The sequence below is a fragment of the Mirounga leonina genome, unplaced genomic scaffold (genome assembly GCF_011800145.1).
Source record: "Mirounga leonina isolate KUSES-001 unplaced genomic scaffold, KU_Mleo_1.0 Mir_165, whole genome shotgun sequence".
In the NCBI taxonomy this organism is placed as follows: Eukaryota; Metazoa; Chordata; class Mammalia; order Carnivora; family Phocidae; genus Mirounga; species Mirounga leonina.
Genome location: NW_023270415.1, coordinates 64,287,861 through 64,307,748, shown reverse-complemented (window position 1 = coordinate 64,307,748; position 19,888 = coordinate 64,287,861). Strand labels below are relative to the sequence as shown.

General features: G+C 39.8%; 1 protein-coding gene across 1 annotated transcript in view; it reads right to left on the bottom strand.

Moving 5' to 3' along the window:
- Nucleotides 1-266: 266 nt before the first annotated feature.
- The window catches only part of LOC118015418 (regucalcin-like), a 72,024-nt gene continuing 52,402 nt past the window's right edge, over nucleotides 267-19,888 (bottom strand). Inside the window, 4 exon segments of the mRNA XM_035012268.1 lie at nucleotides 267-342; nucleotides 2,326-2,368; nucleotides 8,958-9,033; nucleotides 9,117-9,265. Coding sequence (XP_034868159.1) covers nucleotides 267-342; nucleotides 2,326-2,368; nucleotides 8,958-9,033; nucleotides 9,117-9,265 — 344 coding nt within the window.

Below are 19,888 nucleotides of genomic sequence, written 5' to 3'. Positions count from 1 at the left end.
GAAATATCTGGTTAGTTAATAAATTGTCATCATGAGCTATTTAACTATTTAATTTATACCCTATTTAAGGGTTTTAATAGTATACCCTCAGACTTGTTATTTTCACAAAACTAATCCATGTATCTAGGTCCTAAAAGACAAGAAATGAATGCTAGTTGCATCCTATTTCCATACATCTCTTCTGATCTTCACCCAATTGTTGCTATAGGTCACCATATCCAAGTAATGATTTCATAGAGAGTGTCAGTACCAAGGGATTAAACCAGTTAGTATGCATGGCTGAAGATGGAACTCTCCAAAACACTCATATCCTTGAAGTTCTGTAATGTATAAGCATTATGTCTGAGAAATAAAAACAGAAAAAATGATTCAATTTTACACGGAAAAAAATTTAAAAATAAGTAAATGTGAATTTTCATCTGGGAGATAGATGTTTATCTCCACATACATTCATGAATAGATGCACGCATGCACAAATATGTATGTGCACACTTACACACATATTGGATATTTATTTTATTGAGTCAGAATTTTTTTTATCCAAGAGACTCATTTATCACTTGAACTGAAAGAGATTGTGGTAAAATTGAAGTGAACCTTAGCTGCAAACTAAAAATGAGGGTCTTGGGTCTCATTTTCCTGAGTTAAATCAAGATCACATGCTTCTTTCCATGGTTTGATAGAAAATTTTTGTCCTTTTCCAGGTACCAAAGCCAAAGAGTCAATTTTCTAGCTCTTAACATCTATGCATCTTTCAAGAATAGCTGCTAAGCTCACAGAGAGCGCCCGAGGGCTCGCTTTAGAATGTATCCATTTTGAAAATTTGGTGGCTCTTAAAAGCCTAGGATTAAAAGCAGTAGGAAGACTGGCCTTTGAAATCTTTGAAACTGTTGACAGCTATAAGCTCTCTGGGACCTTCTGGTCACAATAACATCTACTGAGTGCACTTTTGGCCATGTCTGACTAGAAGTTCTCACCCTATCATCTGATCAAAAGTTTGACCTTTTAGGTCACTTTGTGAGGATTTCAAATATTCTTTTAAAAAGGCAAGGCCAACATTTCAACACAACTAAAGCTAGATGAAAGTGTTCATCTAACTTTAGTGTTAGTGATGGCTCGCTCTCAACTTCAAGGAAACCCTTCCAACAGCAGTGCTTTGCCTCATTATTTTTCAAAATGGTGCTATGGTCTGAGTATTTGTGTTTCCCCCAAATTCCTAAGTGTAAGCCCTCATCCCCAGTGCAATAGTATTTGGAAGTAGGGCCCTTGGGAGGTAATTAGGTCATTAGGATGGAGGTCTCATGAATGGGACTAGTACCCTTGTAAGAAGAGCCATGAAAGATGGTGATTCTCTCTGTCATGTAAGGATGTAGCAAGAAGACAGCCGTCTGCAAACCAGGAAGTGGGCTCTCACCAGACACACTGAATCTACTAGCGCCTTCATCTTGAATTCCCCAGGCTCCAGAAATAAATGCTTATTGTTTAAGCCACCCAATCTATGGTATTTTGTTATAGCAGCTAAGACAAATGGCGATCAGTCAACCAAGCACTCCTAACATAGCAAGCTACTTGGATACAAAATTTATGTCATCATCTTTACTTCTTAGGAGTGCCTCAGTTTGTATCCGTCATTGTGGCGAGAGGAACTTGACGTTTCCTCTCACCTGGCTTGGTCAGTGGAGTTGCCAATTCATTAGAGACATGACATTTTGGGGGACAAATGCTCTCTTGGCATAATAAGGTCATGGTCACTCATTCATAAGAATTAGTGACAAGGTTTTCACAGCAGAGTGCATATGACTTTTTTATGTCCCTGGATTATTTGGGAGAATTTATGCTGCTTCAGAAGGAAGTGGCAAGATGTGTTTGCTTTTAGGTACTCTATAAAACACCAGATGTAGCCCCAAGTGCACGTTCTCCTCATCTCATCCTTGCCTCTAAATAAGTGAGCACGAGCCAGAAAACCACTAAAAACAGAGTCCATCCCTGGCCTTTATGGAACAGCTTTTATTAGACCAGGGAGGGCGAGCCAAGCAAGCCACTGACATCTAAGGCTGCAGCATTTACAAGACATGAGAATGGGTTAACATGGACTGAGATTTTATTATTTGAATAAATAAATTCACCCCCCTCCCCTGACCCACACAACAGATAAAAGAGGAAGATGTGGTTCAAGGGAGAGAGTACTTCTGCACATCAGGCGGAATGGTAGGGGTAAATGTCTCTGAAGTATATCGCACTCACAGTAATCACTTCAAGAGGGTTATAGAAACAGACCAATATCTCTAAGGAGACAGGGAAAGAAGGGATGGCTACATGGCTTACCTCGTGCAATTTCGCTCTTCTACCTTGAAGGTTTGTTTGACTGCTTAAAAAAAAAAAAAAGTTTATGGTAGGGAGTTTAGTCTCTTTGAGTTGCCGTAACAGAATACCAGAGATTGGGTGGATTCAACAGGGGACATTTATTTTCTTACAGTTCTGGAGGCTGGAAGTCCAAGATCAAGGTGTCTGCAAGGTTGGTTTCTGGCGAGACATTGCTTCCGGGCTTGCAGAAGCTGCCTTCTCATGGGGTGCTCCCTTGCACGTGCACAGAGAGCACTCTTGGGTTCCTCTTCCTCTTCTTACAAGGACACCAGTCCTATGGGATTAGGGCCCCACCCTCATACTTCATGCAATTACCTCTTTGGAGGCCCCAGCAATATAGTCACATTGATGGTTAGGGTGTCAACATATGAATTTTGAGGGGACACAATTCAGTCCATAACAGTAGATGTCATGTTTAAAAAAAAAAATAAAACCTTATGGGATAAAACAGAAGACTAGCAAATGAAGCCAAGGGTTAAGTTGCTGCAAATAAATGTATCTAGGAAGGTCCTGACTAATTACATTGACTCAAGTTAACTCTGCACCCCGCAATGGCCAAGGCAAAGAAACCAACAACATCAATTAAAGAGCCCACAATAAATTCTTACTTGCTACTCAGGGGAAACAAAGCTTTTCTTAGAGTCAAGTCCTGAAAGATATTTCCCGCATGTCAATTATACCTGTAGAGTTCAAGCAAAAGCCAGTTTAATAACATTGTGTCTTACTCTATCCCTCACTGCTGGCTGTGGGAATAAAAGCAAATCAAACATCTGGTGAAAGTATTTCTATGAAAGGTCCACACAGTAGCTATTAGGTGACACTCTCAGTAAGCTAACAGTTCAACAATTGTTATTTATATATCTAAAATAAGTAATAATGAGTAGTATAACATTAGTTTCCACTTTATGCCCTTTGTTTATTAAAAAGGTACAGTATGGTGCATATTTTTAACCAAAAGGAAAAACAAAAAAAATTCAAATAATATGGATACAATGACGCTTTTTCTTCCTATGTCTGTTCTCCCTCCAAATATTCAACGTAGTTTTTATTTTACAAATTTGGGAGGGCTGTGTGAAAACTGCAGGGCATCCTGTGACTTATTTAAACTGTATCTGCGTTGCTTGGGGTTACATAAAAGGGTGAAGAAGTAAACACATAGGTAAAATAATTTATCACAAAAGGACTTCAGCTTTGGAAGGAACGACTATATGGCTCAGCAGCTCCGTTGATAAATTAGAAGTTCCTGAGCTTAAGGATTGGCTTCTGAAAAGGAAATGACCATTCTGTGTCAGTTTAATACACCTCAAGTTAAAATGTTATGTTAATCACCACGCATCGTTGGAACTTCAGTACTGGGTAGATACTGCTCCAGATGGTGATGTTATGTACAAAGGAGGCTTGTGGATGTCATCCAGGGACCCCAGGAAGCTCTCTCTAACTTAAGCATTCCACCACCTCACTTGCAAAAGTGCTCACTTTCCCTGCCTATGAATCACCAATAGGGGAAAAAATAATTTGGGGGCGCTAACTCCAAGAGGCAAGATTCAAATATATGTTTTTATTAGTGAGCATGCAACTTCTGAGACCTTTAAAAAAATTTGCCCTCTTTTTATTCAGTTAGTAACTATCACTTCAAAACGCGGGGGAAACCTCCACCATAGACAGATCATGGAAAATGTACGCAAGGTGTTGGGAGGAGAGTGTGTGTTTTTCAAGGTAGCAGAAGGTCCTGATCAGAGATTGTAGACTCCAGGCAACAAGTCCAGGCTCTCCTCAGTCTAGTCCCCAACTGTCTCTGCTCTTCTCTGCTCTATCTAAATGAAATACCAGTTAGGAGTTAGCCTGTTCAACTTACTATCTCCAGAAGACATGGTAAGTGTTTTTACAGTTGGAACCTTCTCTGAAATTTTGATATTAAAGACGCTTTTGCTGCCATGTGTGACCTTTTGGACCACTTCAATATTTTATTATTTAATCTATATGTGTTTTCATCTTGTTGAAGGAGAATGAAACTCCTTTGGGACAGTCCTTTATCTTGTTGAAACTTCCTGTAAAGACAAGGCATGGAGTCCTGCCCATGAAGAAACAGCCTGGCACTGAGGATCGGGAGTTGGGGATGGAATATATTCTAACCCTCACTCTGCTGGTCCAATCATTAGCTATAGGGTTTCTGGCCATTTATTTAACCCTCCCAAGATATCATTCTATTCCAAGAACATGTGGGTGTGTGCGAAAGAGTAGAGTTAGCCAGCTCGCTACTAGTGAGTAAGAGGTTTAGAACAAACAGCTGATCCCATTCACATGGGTTTGAGGTTTTAGTGTTCTTGGCCTTGTTTGCAGAAACCTTTCTTCGGAGACGTTCAGCTTTCAATACCTTTAAGAAAATGCATTGAAAAAATCAAGGGAAGGATCACTTTTAAGCTGAGTGCAAAACCCAAAGCTCACTTAGATATCCGTGGCTTATTCCACTACTGGATAGACTTATGTTTTTGGGCAAAGACAACTGTTTTTCCTGGCTCTCCTCCTCAAATATGCAGACAAATCCTCGATGGCAGCAACACCTAGAGAAGAGTTTATAGCCAACTCTTTTAAAGGGAAGTTGGTAAGTGGAGTGCTGTTCACTGGTGCCAAATGGCATGATTGGTCTGATACTGGGAGAAAAAAGTTCATCATCCTGTGTTGCTCTTGATCACCATGAGTGATTTCATTCTTTCTTGAATCAAAGTTGTTTGTCGCAATGGTTAGCTTAGGTTTTGACCAGGGTAATTTTGGGGAAGAAAAACGATGAATAGTGGTTTTTGTTTGTATGTATGTTTAAGGCCCACTTTTATAGACCTGGCATTATAACTACCAACACACAAAAGAGAGAGACTGTTAAATATACCGAAGGGGTCTCTGGAAAAGATGCAAAAATATTACAATGAAAAATAAAAAGATGGAGAAAAGGGCAAAAGGGTGTATCTTTTTAGAAGATTTTATTTATTTATTTGGCAGAGAGAGAGAGATAGCACACAAGCAGAGGGGAGGGGCAGAGGCAGAGGGAGAAGCAGGCTCCCCCCTGAGCAGGGAAGGGAGCACAATGTGATGCGGGGCTCCATTCTAGGACCCTGGGATCATGACCTGAGCCAAAGGCAGACGTTTAACCAACTGAGCCACCCAGGTGCCCCACAATGGTGTATTTTATGTTTGAACTGGTATAACTAACTGATTATTAATGGTCAGTCTGTGAAAAACCTTGGTTTGCATTTTTGGGGGCCAGTCCTGGTCTTCTAGTCTTGGTCTTGAAGATCCTCCCCTCCCCCACTATCATCCCAGCTGTTGTTGTCCATTGTAACTGTGAGGGTTCTGCGATAGGAGGTTTAATATTTTATTGTAGCTTAAGATTGGATTTGTTTCTTTCTGTGACTATTATGTTGTCATGGCAAAACTCTTGTGTAATATGAGAACCATAATTTCCATTTCACAAAGAAAATAATGATTCTTCAAGCTGACTTAAAAAGCTCAACATCAAAATGAACAGCAAAGAACCCACACTTACATATCTCTCGAATGTACTTGATTCTATAAGATCTAAGGAAGTGGTTATTAATCAGTGTCCTAAGCTATAACATGCTCCTATCATGGAAGCATTTGTTCATTATTTCATATCACTGGTTCTTTTCACAACATGGAGATCATTTCATTAAGAAATTCAGAACTTTCACCAGGATTTATGGAGAAACACATTCCTTTATGCCCTGGTTTTGAAATTCCTTACTGAACCTGAATTTTTGGAATTTCCACTGCTTAAAGCAACTGTTGTAAAAGAAACTTAGTACACTTCTTCATTGTCAACCTGCTTTGCTTTCTGGATGAATGCCAAATTAATGTTTTCGGTGACAAATTATCTTATTTGGAATTTCTAGATATTTTTGCCAAAAGGACTGATTACAGATGTAAAACAAACAAAACAATAAAAGAAAAATGTTGCTCTTATTACATGCAGAATAACAGAGTTTAAATGGATTTTTTGCCTCTTCTTGGAGTATACAGACTGAAAAAGAGATCTGTTTTTATTCTACTGGTCTTACCTGGACTCTCTTGGGCAGTTGCAATCAGATAACAGCAGATTGTCTGGATGGGAGATCCAAGCTGGTTTCATTCATGTATCTGGGAAATGGTGCTGCCTGCCTATCAGCTGGGGTACCTTCGTTCTCCTCATCTGGGCTCCATCCAGAGGACCTCACAGATAGCTCTTCTCCTCCTTTTTGTCCTTTGTCCCATTTCCTTTCCTCTTCCATTTTGCAGTCCTTAATCCTCTGGGTGCTCATGATATGTTTTAGCTTCTCTAGCCCATTTGTCACATGAAAGATGTGGACACCTCATGCCTTTGTGTTCTTCTGTCACACTTGCTAGATTCTTGCTGTTTTCTTAGCTACTTTTTTTTTTCTCTTGCCACTTATTTTTACAGCTTCGATCACCCCTGGGACTAGTCTGTATTTCTGGTCTGTGTCTATTCATTCTTTGGAGTGAATCTGCAAAGCAGAAAAACGTGGCAAATTTTCCATAACTAAGTACTGAATTTGCACAGTCCTGATTTATGTACTATAATTCTCTGCAAAGGACTTTTTTTTTTTACTTCTATGTCTTTTAAAGTCTTCTCTTTTATTTTCTATTCTTGCTTCTTTTTAAGTATCAAATACATCTCTCTACTTCATTTTAAAATATGTACTTCTTGATGTCAACTAAAAACATCCTACGGTTCCACTGCCTTTTTTCTATATTTTTCCTTTCTCAATAGGGAAGTTAGATGCAATGGTTCACTCCAAAAAAAGCACAACTGGATCCAAGTGAACACAGCCTCTTAAATCTCCTGCCAAGGAGCCATACTCTCTGCTGCTGGTCATTTAAGCACTTTGACACCTACCTGGGGCTATTGTCACAGGTGTTTATGCTATACTCCATTCAATGTCTGGGGGTCTATACATGGCATCCAGGACTAAATGTAATCAACATACTAAGAAACAAATGGGAAGCACCCAGCAGAAACAATCTGAAAGTGTATTATATCCGTCATCATGAAACCCACAATCCTAATTATTTTGGCTTAGGAAGAGTAAGCACTGCAGAGCTTTGAAAAAAAGATCATGTCCCTGAACAGCAAATATTATGAAAAGCTCAAACCATTAAATAGTAAATAGAATTGTTAAGCACTTTACAAAAGTCCTTTTATTTTGAGTAGTTTGTCCCTAACCATAATAAAGACAATATGAATGAGGATTGCATCTTTGAATTTACTGTAGTCAGATGTGACTCATATGATTATTTTACCTTGAAGATCTTTACTGCTGTTTATTTTAAAATTTTTTATTGGATGAGTTCATTATCTCTTGAATAAAATTGCTTTTTCAGTTCTCAGTGCAAAATTTTATTTGCCTTAATTCATGATTAAAATAACATGGGGGATTAAATATAGTACCTTTTCCGGGGCGCCTGGGTGGCTCAGTCGTTAAGCGTCTTCCTTCCGCTCAGGTCTTGATCCCAGGGTCCTGGGATCGAGTCCCGCATCGGGCTCTCTGCTCAGAAGGAAACCTGCTTCTCCCTCTCCCACTCCCCCTGCTAGTGTTCCCTCTCTCGCTCTGTCTCTCTCTCTGTCAAACAAATAAGTAAAACCTTAAAAAAAATAAATATAGCACCTTTTCCTTCAAGGTCAGAAAAAATTGAGGACCAATAAAAAGGAGAAATTAAGAAACCTGATTTCATTTTGGTCTATTCCTGGAAAATAGCAAAAGGACTTCATCTGTTTGGAGAACTCTCTGAGTAGTTACTGCTACTTACGTTTATTATTTCCATTAACTTTTCCCAAGAAGGGCTCTGGGGTCATGTAACAATTTTAACATTTTATAAGCAAAAAAAATAGATAAATAAATTCAAATGTGTTGGGAAAAGAAAATGGATAGTTACTAAGAGTATAAGAGAAAAAATTAAAATAAGCAAGGCAAATAAAAGAGTTTGAAACCCAGCTGAGTAGTGATTGAGTTTGGACACTGTCTTGTGGGGCAAGCTGAGAGTCTAAGAGTAGATGCGGTCTCAAGGATCACTTAGCCTTTGAATTGAAAACAAAACCCTTTGGTCTCCTGGTGGTTCACTGAGCCCTTTCCACACCGGACCACACGGCCTCCCTGAAATTTATGTGACACTGTCATCCTCAGCTCTGACACACTGCAGTGTGTCCTTAGGTTCGGTGGGAGGTCAATATTATTTTACAGAGAGAGAAACAGAAGTTCCATAGGAGTTAAGTAACTTGGAGAGTGTCAAACTATACTTCAGAGGGCTGATCTAGAAACTCAGAGCACATCTCCTTACCCAGATATTCTTGAGAAAAAGTGACTCTTATTTATTTTGAAGAAAGATAATTTTGAGGGTAAATAGATGTAAAAGAGCTATGTTCTACATTTACAAGGGATTACAAAACACAGCAGTGATGACTTTGCAAATTATTTCTCTAATTTAAAACGTGTGGGGATTTCACATTGAAAAAGGCCATTATTAATATTTTTCTCCAAGTTTTTGAAAGTTCTGAAGGACCAATACACTCACATGGGTTAATTTACCTACGATGATCATCATTTCTCGGATATCCACTCTGTAATCCAGAGTAAGAGTTAAGGAGAAGACACGCTCCTTATCCTACAAGAAAATTGGAAAGATCTTAGCTTTGAGATGTAATGTTTCCAGATGGTTGAAATCGAAAGCAGACCTCCTTTTCTTGCCTGTTCAGCCAAAGTTTTATGCAGCAGTAAATAAGCTCTTATTTGCTTGTGGCGCATTTTATTGCAGGATACAGAAGGATTGAGGTGACTGATTTTGGGGGGAATGATTCCCTTCTCCATATATTTGGAAGGGTAGATACTGCTTCTGACTTAAAACAGGAATACATAGCTCACAATTTTAACTTCAAGAGTACTACAGAATTCTGTTGATTCTTTGATTTTATTGGCTTTTCCCATAAGACTTTTCTAAAACTTGCAGAAGACTCTCAATTTCTATTTTCTCAGGCCGAGGCAGAAAAGCACAATGATGTTTCTTGCCCTTAAGCTTTAAATATTAAACGTATTTCCATGTAAGTAAAAGCTCGGTACGTTATTTTTTATTTCATATACAACAATAAACAATTTTATAAAAAATAATATCCTTGGAAATCTGTATTAGATTTTGTAAATGACAATTTTCTCACTGATGGGTGTGTAACCATAAAGGAAACAGTTGACAAATGGATTGGAAAATTCGTTAGTTAGTTTACAAATGTAATTTCAACTTGTTTTCTGACTCATAATTTCTATTCCATTTTTGGTAGAAAGTCATGGTAGAATGGGAGAAACCATTTCAGCCATGATCTTTGCTGGATGTTTCTGGACCTTCCCTAATATATTGAACAAAGAGAATAGGTACTGATTATATAGAAGAAGTAATAGAACCAGCTTGTCAAACACCCATAGTGTATGTGAAATCTGGTTCTAGAATATGACAAAATTTAATTATTATGACTGTATTATATGTTTAACCCCTCCCAATCTAGCAAGATTAAAAAAAAAAGAATGCAATATTGTTGCAGAATCATCTCAATTACTTTTTTTTTCCCCCTCTATGCTTGCTGAAAGTGAGTAATTGTTTTCCTCATCTTCAGATATATGGATGATGGGGATATCAGCACTCTGAATTTTCTAAGATCTGCAGAATTCAGGTGCTTAATGTAGGGTGAAGCAAGAACTCAGCAAGTGCTGAGAATGGTGGTTGGAAAGAATACTGATTATACTCCTTATGATATAGTTATAAATATCCTCCTTCACAGGCAAATGGGAAGGAAACGAGGCAGGTACTACACACTTGGGAGAGAGGGTAGACCATGTGAACCTCTCTGGTTCATTTCTATGGACATGTGCTGAGTGTTGATGGTGTACTAGATACTGCCCTTGGTACCTCCTATGGGCTAAATGTTTGTGTCCCCCCCCCTCCAAAATCACATGTTGATTCCTAGCCCCTAAGAGGATGATATTAAGGAGTGGGGCCTTCAAGAACTGATTAGATTGTGAGGGTGGAGCCCTAATGAATGGGATTAGGGCCCTGATAAAAGAATCCCCAGAGAGATTTCTCTTCTCTTCCATGATGAGAGAACTTAGTGAATAAATGCCATGGATGAACAAGGAAGTGGATCCTTGTCAGACACCCAATCTGCTGGGGCCTTGATCTTGGACTTCTCAACCTCCAGAATTATGAGAAATAAATTTCTGTCATTTATTTATTTATTTTTTAAGTAAGCTCTGTGCCCAACATGGGGCTTGAATTCACAACCCAGAGACCAAGATTCGCATGCTCTACCACTGAGCCAGCCCGGTGCCCCCACAATTTCTTTCATTAAAGTGGATGGTATGGTATTTTCTTATAGCAGCCTGAACAGACTAAGACAGCATCTTTATTCAGTGATGAAAAAACACAGTACTTGATCAAGGAATGAATTTTCTTTTAGACTATCTTAACTTGTGTCTGGGTAGAGTTTCTAAAGGAAGGGCTTCTTGAAAGAAGTACAACCCAGGAGAGAAAAGATGGAAAGGAGTTCAAGTTGAGAGGGAAACTGGAAAAGAAGCAAAGAATTATGAAACACAGTGCATGCAGTGTGTTTAGTCCCATGCAGACTAGGGACTAGAGGCAATTTTAATTACTGCAGCACAAATTCTGGAGGCAAAGAATATAAGAAGGAACTGGTCATAGTCATAAATAATCTCTTTTTCTCTCTCCTTGTGAGATAATAAGCATGATTATGGAAGCAAATGTGCCTGGTTCACTCTGATAGTCCCAGCATCTAGCTAATGCCCGAGAATGTCTTATTAACGAACAATAATTTATTGAGGTACGAGTGCATGACCTGAATAAAAGCAGTGTGAATTAGTTCAGAGCAAGGGATAGATTTTTTAAATATTCAATATGTAAAAATACTGGGACTTGCCAATCAAAATGAAAAACAACATCTGGGTGCCTGTATTAATTAGATCACACGCTCTCCAGGACAAGGCATAGCATAGTGTTAAGGATGCAAGCTCAGGAATGATCTTAGCTCAAATCCTGGCACCCTGACTTCCTAGACATGTGCTCCCGGGCAAGTGATTTAATCCATCTGTGCTTTGGTTTGCTCAAATGCAGAATATAGTACATACCTCATCATGTGGTTCTGAGACTTACAGGAGTTAATTCCCATAAAACACTTAGAACAAAGCCTGGCAGACAGCATATGTTCAATGAACAGTTCAGATTAAAATCTCATTAAGTCATTAACAATGACTGTTTCACTGCAGGAAGGTGACTTGGCTTTTAAATTTCAGCAATACTTCTTCTTTCAGTCCTCACTCTTTCTCTGAAGGGTGTCACTGTCTTTATTTAACAAATGGCAAGTTAGAAGTTCCAAATTAAATGATGTGCTAAATTCACACAGATTGTCAGCACCAGAGCTGGGTTCAGAGCTGGGATGCTTTGATTCCCCCATAGCGCTTTCTACTGAATCTCTCCAAGGGAGAGCTCACAGCTGGCTGTACATGGTGGTAGAGAACTTAAAAGTCCACTTTCAACTACTTATAAGAACATATGTTTGAGCAAATTGCATCAGACTCAAGACCCATTCGGCCAGTACAGATGTGCCTAGTCTTACCAGATGCCAACACCAAAAGCTTTAAGGAAGTTCTACAAACATGTGATTTTTGTTATAGTCCATTAAAGATCTGTCTTCCGCAAATTTAGCTAAAATATTTTTATGCCTAAACTGAATTTTCTTTGACCATGAGTTCTACCTTTACTTGAGATTCTAGCATAAATAGTTTTCATCTGTTTCTATCTTCCTCAACTAGGAGAGTTTTTTGTGTTCATCATGTACTAATCTTTATATCACTTCTCTTGTGGAGCATTAACAAAAGTGGAAGTAAAATATTGGAGAAATAAAAATGAAGGTAAAGAGAGCGGGATTGCAGGGGTCATTGCAATTCAGCTTTGGGAGAAAGAATGGAAATTTAATTAAAAAAAAAAAATCTTAGAAATGCCTTTGAGGGCCTGCTCACAGTGATGAGCAGAGTCCGAGTGGAGAGAGCCCCAGAGGGCTGGAGCGCAGCGCACTGTGGCCCAGCAAGGAAGTGAAATTACTAACTGGAATTTGCCAGCTCAGTCCTGGACCCTGGATTAAATCAAGGTCCTCCAAATCTTTTTCTGTCAAAAGTTACTTTGAATTTCTAGGAGGAGTAAAGAAAGGATTTAAATAGGGTGCCAAAGATGAGTCAAAACTTCATAAAATGTCTGAAATGAATTGAATATATGGACAAGGAATCCAGCCCTAGAAAATAAATAGGTCCCTTGGGAGAGTCATTTCTTGTAGTCTGTGGACAGGGCTGATTGCTGAGGTTTATTATCTGTCTGCTGGAGAAGGATAGACATCGAGAACAAGCTGTAAGAAACTTGTACAGCAGTTTGGAAATAATGTTACGTTTCTGTCATTTGGTCGTAAAAAATGGCCATAATGTATGCCTTCCTTCGGTTTCTTGTGTTGCTTTTGTTTCTTACGTATTTACTTGCTTTTTCATTTTATGCTTCTAGTGATTCATTCTTTATTTTATTTTACAAAAATATCAGTCAAGGATGGATTGGGGAAGGAAAAAAAATTGACACCTTTCCATAGATAGTTTGAGAAGTACTATCTTAGATTGAATATTTTTTTCCAACAAAGTGTAGCAAATTTACAATCATCACATTAAAACTGTGGGGGAAGGAAATTTAAAAAGTTCCTACCAGGCAAGAGAAGGTAATTTTACATGGTCTGGTATTCTTATTTTAAGATATACAAAATATCATTGACAATCGTATTAGGTAATATGTTGAATTTATCCCTTTTATTTTATATACACACAATATGTATTATAAGTATTTCGATAATTGCATTTGTATCTATATCTCCTAATCATAACTTAAAATTTATATTACATAAGTTCTAACAGCAATTTCTTTGCAAGAAAACTTTTTGGGACTATAGTCTTCAGCTGAGAGGACTACACAGCATTTTATATTTCCAGTCTGCTCGTCTTCTCGAGGTTAGAGTTCCCATATGTTAATGACCTATAATGTTCACACTAAATCCTTATGTTTTTCCTGAATTTTCTTGCTTCAAAAACATAATAGGCAATGTTTACACTAGAGAACAATTTTTTTTCATTGTTTCCAATATCTCAATTCCTGTAGACATTTCTATTTTGCTTCTTTTTAGAAGCTATGAGGGAAGGAAGCATGGTGTTCGGGGATTTATTTTAAAAAAAAGACATCCCTGTGCTGGTACACCTGAGAGATGTGTCCGCCCACACACGTTCCTTAGATCATGCTCTGGGAATGGGGGAGCCTGAGTTAGAGCATGATTCCTGTGTGGCCCTCTTCCCTGAGTCCATAGCCCTTAAGTGACTGCAACAGAAGTGTGAGCAACCAAAGGCCCAAGTGAGGCCCAGGAGCGTCTGTGGGGGAAGTGGCGGACAGACATCTGATGTGTGGTCTGGGGTGTCCATATGCCCACAGGACCCTGGAGGTAAGAGACTGAGCTCGGTGGGGGTGATAGTGCAGGAAAAAGGACCCTCCCCTTATAACTTTAAGTACAAAGCTGAGTCCAGAGTTGGAGATATCTGAAAACAAGACTTCAGAATTCTTGATGAACTAAACATTACTACAACCTCTTCTAGGGGACAGTTGGCAATACCAGTAAATGCCTTAAATTCACATCTCCACTTTGAGGACTTTGTCCCACATGTATACGCTAAATCATGTGCAAGAAAGCGCCTTTCTTGGGGCGCCTGGGTGGCTCAGTTGGTTAAGCGACTGACTTCGGCTCAGGTCATGATCCTGGAGTCCCGGGATCGAGTCCCGCATTGGGCTCCCTGCTCGGCGGGGAGTCTGCTTCTCCCTCTGACCCTCCTCCCTCTCATGCTCTCTGTATCTCATTCTCTCTGTCTCAAATAAATAAATAAAAAATCTTAAAAAAAAAAAGAAAGCGCCTTTCTTCACTGAATCATTTGTTTAAAGAATGATTGGATATTTCCTTTGTTTCAGATACTGATTTAGGTGCCAAGGATACAGGAGTGAACAAAATACATACATACATACATAAAGTCTTTGTGCTTAGATTACAGGTTAGTGGGGGAAAGCAAAGTATAAATAAATAAACTGAGATAAATATAATTAGATAAATTTATAATAATATAAAGGGGATAAGAGTGGGAATTGGAAGACTAAATGAAGACATTATATGTATATAACATTTACGTTCATACATACATGTATTTCCATTATAATAATGCTATCCATAGGTGTTCATTAAAATAATGCTACAGTAGCAAAAAACAACAGGAACCAACTAAAAAGTCTGTTAATATGGCATTGGTTGAAAAAACTAGAGTATAGCTAGATAAATAATGTTTATCATATAGCTGTTAAAAAATGAAGTAAGGCTTTTTTTTAAAGATTTTATTTATTGGGCGCCTGGGTGGCTCAGTTGGTTAAGCGACTGCCTTCGGCTCAGGTCATCATCCTGGAGTCCCGGGATCGAGTCCGGCATCGGGCTCCCTGCTCAGTGGGGGGTCTGCTTCTCCCTCTGACCCTCCCCACTCTCATGCTCTCTCTATCTCATTCTCTCTCAAATAAATAAATAAAATCTTAAAAAAAAAAGATTTTATTTATTTATTTGACAGAGAGAGAGCATAAGCAGGGGGAGCTGCAGAGGGAGGAGAGGGAGAAGAAGACTCCCCGCTAAGCAGGGAGTCTGACGTGGGGCTCAATCCCAGGACCCTGGGATCGTGACCCGAGCTGAAGGCAGACGCTTAACTGGCTGAGTCACCCAGGCACCCCATAACATGAAGTAAGGCTTTTTGCCTTTTTGCATAGGCTGATGAGGTACCATCTCCAACACAGGAAAAAAACTCACAAAAGATCGTTATGTTGTATATTACAATAAAATGCTTCATTTATATAAAAAAGGCAAAAGAATATATTTGCATATGTATATATGTACACACACACACACGTGTGTACCTGTGTTTGTATAACTGCATGGGAAATTTCTAGATAGCTAGAGCAAGAAGAGCCAATAATGGCTTCTTTGGTCAAAGGGAGAAGGAAGTATGTTATCCATTAAATATCTTTCTGCCCTGTTTTAACTTTTTAGCATGTGTATGTATTACTTTTCAAGCAAATGGTTGTTTTAAAAGGCCCAGATTGGGTTAAAAAGGAAGTGTTGTGGTGTAGCCCGAGAGCAGTGGCATTCCAACCGGTGCATGCGCCATGGCTGCGGGAAAGAAAACGCTCCCTCTGGGCGAGGAAAGTGTAAACGAAGGAGAGAAAAATCCAGGAGGCTGGTGTAGATGAAACTCCAGTGAATACATTTCCAGAGACACACCTAAAGTGGGGAGAAGCAGCTGAACTAGTTTTGGAACAGGAGTTGCTCTAGCATCCAACTGAGAATAAATTAAAATCACCCGAGTTTCCAGGTTGGGAAGCAGGATCATGGCAATGAGAAGTTATGGTTTGATGGTAACAATGTTTGATGGATTCAAGGGCTATGACGTTGCTTTCTCAAATAAGCTGCAAGCCTGGAATGTAAGACAGAGACAGAAGTTCCGGGTCCAAGGCGCTGGGCTAGACTGGGTGAAGCACCGGTGGAGGGAAGGTCCTTGGGACAAGGCACCTCTAGAGTCGAGTCCTGCTCCAGGCAGCATCCAAAGGCCATGCTGCGGAGGAAGCTGAGACCCTCTCTCTGGAGCAGACAAGGAGCAGGAGGGTAGGCAGAGAGAATGGGATGTCAGGACAGAGCCCCACGTTCAGAACGGAGGCTAGAAGGCAGATCTGGAGAGGTGCCCGGGGCTTGGGAACCTTTGAGACCTTTGCTCTGGGCCCTCTGCTGGTACACGGGAGCACCTGTCCCAAGCTTCTGATGGAGCACAAGCGGAGGGGCCCAAGGCATCTTCCACCTTCCGCAACTCACAGTTGTGCCCCTTTCTCATCTTGGTCAAAAGCAGACCAGCCCCTGGGTGCCACTTTAGAGGATTCAGGACACCTGTACCAGGAGAAAATTTGGTATGAGATAAAGAATTTGGTATGAGATAAAGAAGTCAGACTTCTGGGGGTCAGTCATCACTTCCTGGTTTGAGACCTCGGGCAAATAATTTATCCTCTCTAAACCTCAGTTTCTTCATCTGCAAAATGGAATAATAATAGTACCTACCTCATAGGGTATTATTGTTAGCATTAAATGAGATAATGTATGCCAAGTGCCTGGCATATGGTAAGTACTCAGTACAGGCTGATTGATGATAATGATCATGGGGATATAGCAGCATTACACAGGCCAGGCAATGTATGCATGACATTGCTGCATTCAGCCTCAGCTTCAAGGTGAAGTTTATTCATTTCTCTCCTCAGTGATCTGGCAGGAGCAGAAAGTGCTAGAAGTATGGATGAGGGTCAAGAAGAGGAAGCCAGCTGGAGTTCTTACAACGCAGCCATCTAGCTAGTGCAATGAGCCATAGAATGGTTATTCTTAGCTCTTCCCACCCCACCTCTCCCTCCATGCTCTTGTATCCCCAGGCTGGGAAACATCTGTTACATAATCATTCTCATGAATATGGGGATTTATCTGTAGTTTCATGCATTGCATCCTTATCATCCACAGCTATACAGAGCCCAAAACTAGCTGTGGGTCTTATCGTAATTAATCTTACTAATTAGGTTTTCTACTTCCTTTGTTTCCTGCTTCCCATTCCTTTAGAACTGACACTGGGAATTTTGTACTAGAAAGTTGCAGCTGTGTTCATATGCCATGGAGCTCCAGTTACAGAAGGGACTTCCATGGCCCCATGAGTTCAGTAATCTAACTTCCATGTACATTAATCTTTACTCTGTACTGGAGGTAACTCAAATTTTCTGCCCATTTGAGTGTTCAGTGAATGCTTTCTTGGCCTGGTGTGAAGGTATTGTGGTGGGGTATTTTCTCATGGTGTTTGGGAGTTAGGACAAATTTCCTAGAAAGTTTCAATTAAATGTACATTAGTTTCCTATTGTTATTCTAAGAAATTACCATGCACTTAGAGGCTTAAAACAATGCAAATTTATTATTTCAGTTTTTGAAGGTCAAATTCTGGACAAAGCAAGGAAGGGTCAGCTAATTCTCTGCTTAGAGTCTCACAAGACTGATATCAAGGTATCAGCAGGGCTGTGCTACTTTCTGGAAGGCCTGTAGGTAAATCCACTTCAAACTTATTCAGGTGGTTGGAAGAATTCAGTTTCAAGTGGTTATAGGACTGAAGTCCCCATTTTCTTGCTGATTGCCTGCTAGGGGGTTCATTCTTGTCTTCGAGAAGCTACTTACATTCTTTAGCTCCTGGCCCTTTATTGCCATCTTCAAAGCCAGCAGTGGTAAATCAAGTCAAACTTCAAATCTCTCTGACCTCCTCTTCTGTCACATCTCTCGGCCTGGTCTTTAGTTTCACAGCCCGAAAATTTTACTTTTGCCGGGTCTCAGTATATTCAAGGTCCAAAAAGCTAGCGAGACCAAAACAGGGGCATAAGTAGGTTTTAACTCCAACTTAGTGCTCGTGGCTGTCACACATGCTGTGTAGAGCAGGATACTGAGTCTCTAACGAAGTTCAGCAAGACCTAAGCTGTAACGAATACTTGGTGACATCATCTATGTGTACTTGCGTGGATCCACAGGTGGTGGATGGAGAAAGTCTCAGCATGGGTGTCATGTGCAGGACAGCACCTAACATACAGCCTATCATACCCACAAATTTTTCCGTAAATAGACTTAAGTGTTTGTTCTCTGAGTTACTTTCTATGTTAGAGCTCCTTAGAAGATGAAGTCACAATTGGAAGGTTGTTCCAGTGATGCTGGTCAACTCTAACTGTTCTCTTGTATCTACTGTTAGACTGTTGACCTTGACACATTCTGTATTGCTGTTTATGCTCTAGTGTTAGGATGCTAATCCAACCAGCTCAGCAAAGCTGTATGTTGATGTCTTGACTGGAATTTTGGTGTTCCCAGGCCCCATTCTTGGAGTCACACCTGCACTGTAGGCTCTTATCTCCATTTCTCCCATTTCTCCCCAATTGTATGCTCTTCTCCAAAAGACCACTCACTGGTTCCTGTTCTTTGAGTTCTTTGGGTCTTCAAATATGTTGTTCGGTCATCTATAATGCTCTTCACCCACATTTCCATTTGTTATAATTCCTTCGAGAACCAATCTCAAATGTCATCTCTTCAGGAAAACTTGTACAAATCTCCATAATAATCATTAATATATTTTAGATAAAAACTAGGTCAGACAACAGTACTTTTACTCAGGATTTAGAAATTAATTCTTCTAATTAATTTGTAAGGTGAATATTATTATCCCCATTTTTAAGATGAAGAAACAGACTCAAAGTGATTAACTCATTTCCTAAAGTGAGTCCAGTTACTAAAAGCAAAGCCAGGTTACAAACCCATTTGGGTTCAAATGTGAATCCTTTGTTCTCAGTTTGTGTTGTGATGCTAAAATCCTCTATGTCTGCGACTCCTTATGTTTCAATTTAGCCTTTCTTTCATGACCCATCACAAGATCACTGCCTGCACAAAGCTTTCATAATTCCCCTAAGTCGGTCGCCCCTAGATTTGAAACATCCTCTTCTCTTATTTACTCCACTCCTGAGACCCTTGTCCTTTCTCTTCTTGCATTACCTTGCATTATTTTCCTTTACTCTCTACATTTCTGGCAGGCTCCCTGTGACCTACACGCCACCCCCCGAGGGCTGGGGCCAGGTCTCATTAACTCTGTCTCATTTAAAGGACCCAACATTCTGTTCCATAAATGTCTGCTAAATAACTGAAGAATTGATCAACACTCCTCTCAGTGGGTTTTTAGAGAGTCTGACATGAGAAAGATTCTGCTGCTATTAGGGGAATGTAAGAAAAGATGACTAAGTAAGGCATGTGTTAGTTACCTTTAATCCCCTTAATTGAAGCTTTAGCTTAAAGTTAAATTCCAAAATGATTAAAAGTGCATTACTGATCTCACACACCATTCTGGCTGTACGTCAATGTTTACCCACTGGGAGTATCAACCTTCCAAAGGGTAAAGCTAATGTTTGAGGGAGGAGCACCACCAGTTAGCCATGCCAGAAGACTTAGGCCTTGGGGATCTGCATAAACCAACCCGCCCCTTTCTTCACACAGCGATGTTACCACTTGCTAATCAGTCAACAACTGGTCTCTGTGATAGAATTTCTTCTCTGGATTTACACAGCTCATAAAGGCAGAACTGTCAGTGGACTTTTCCTTTACTAAACACCGTCTATTTTCATGAAAGTGTTTATTTAGCTCTGGGGACAGGAAATTACTGCAGTCCTAAAGATGGGGAGATAGGGTGACACTGCAATTTCCTTTTCATTATTTGAGGCAAGATTGAGAAAACAATATACCTCTATATGTTACTTCAAAACC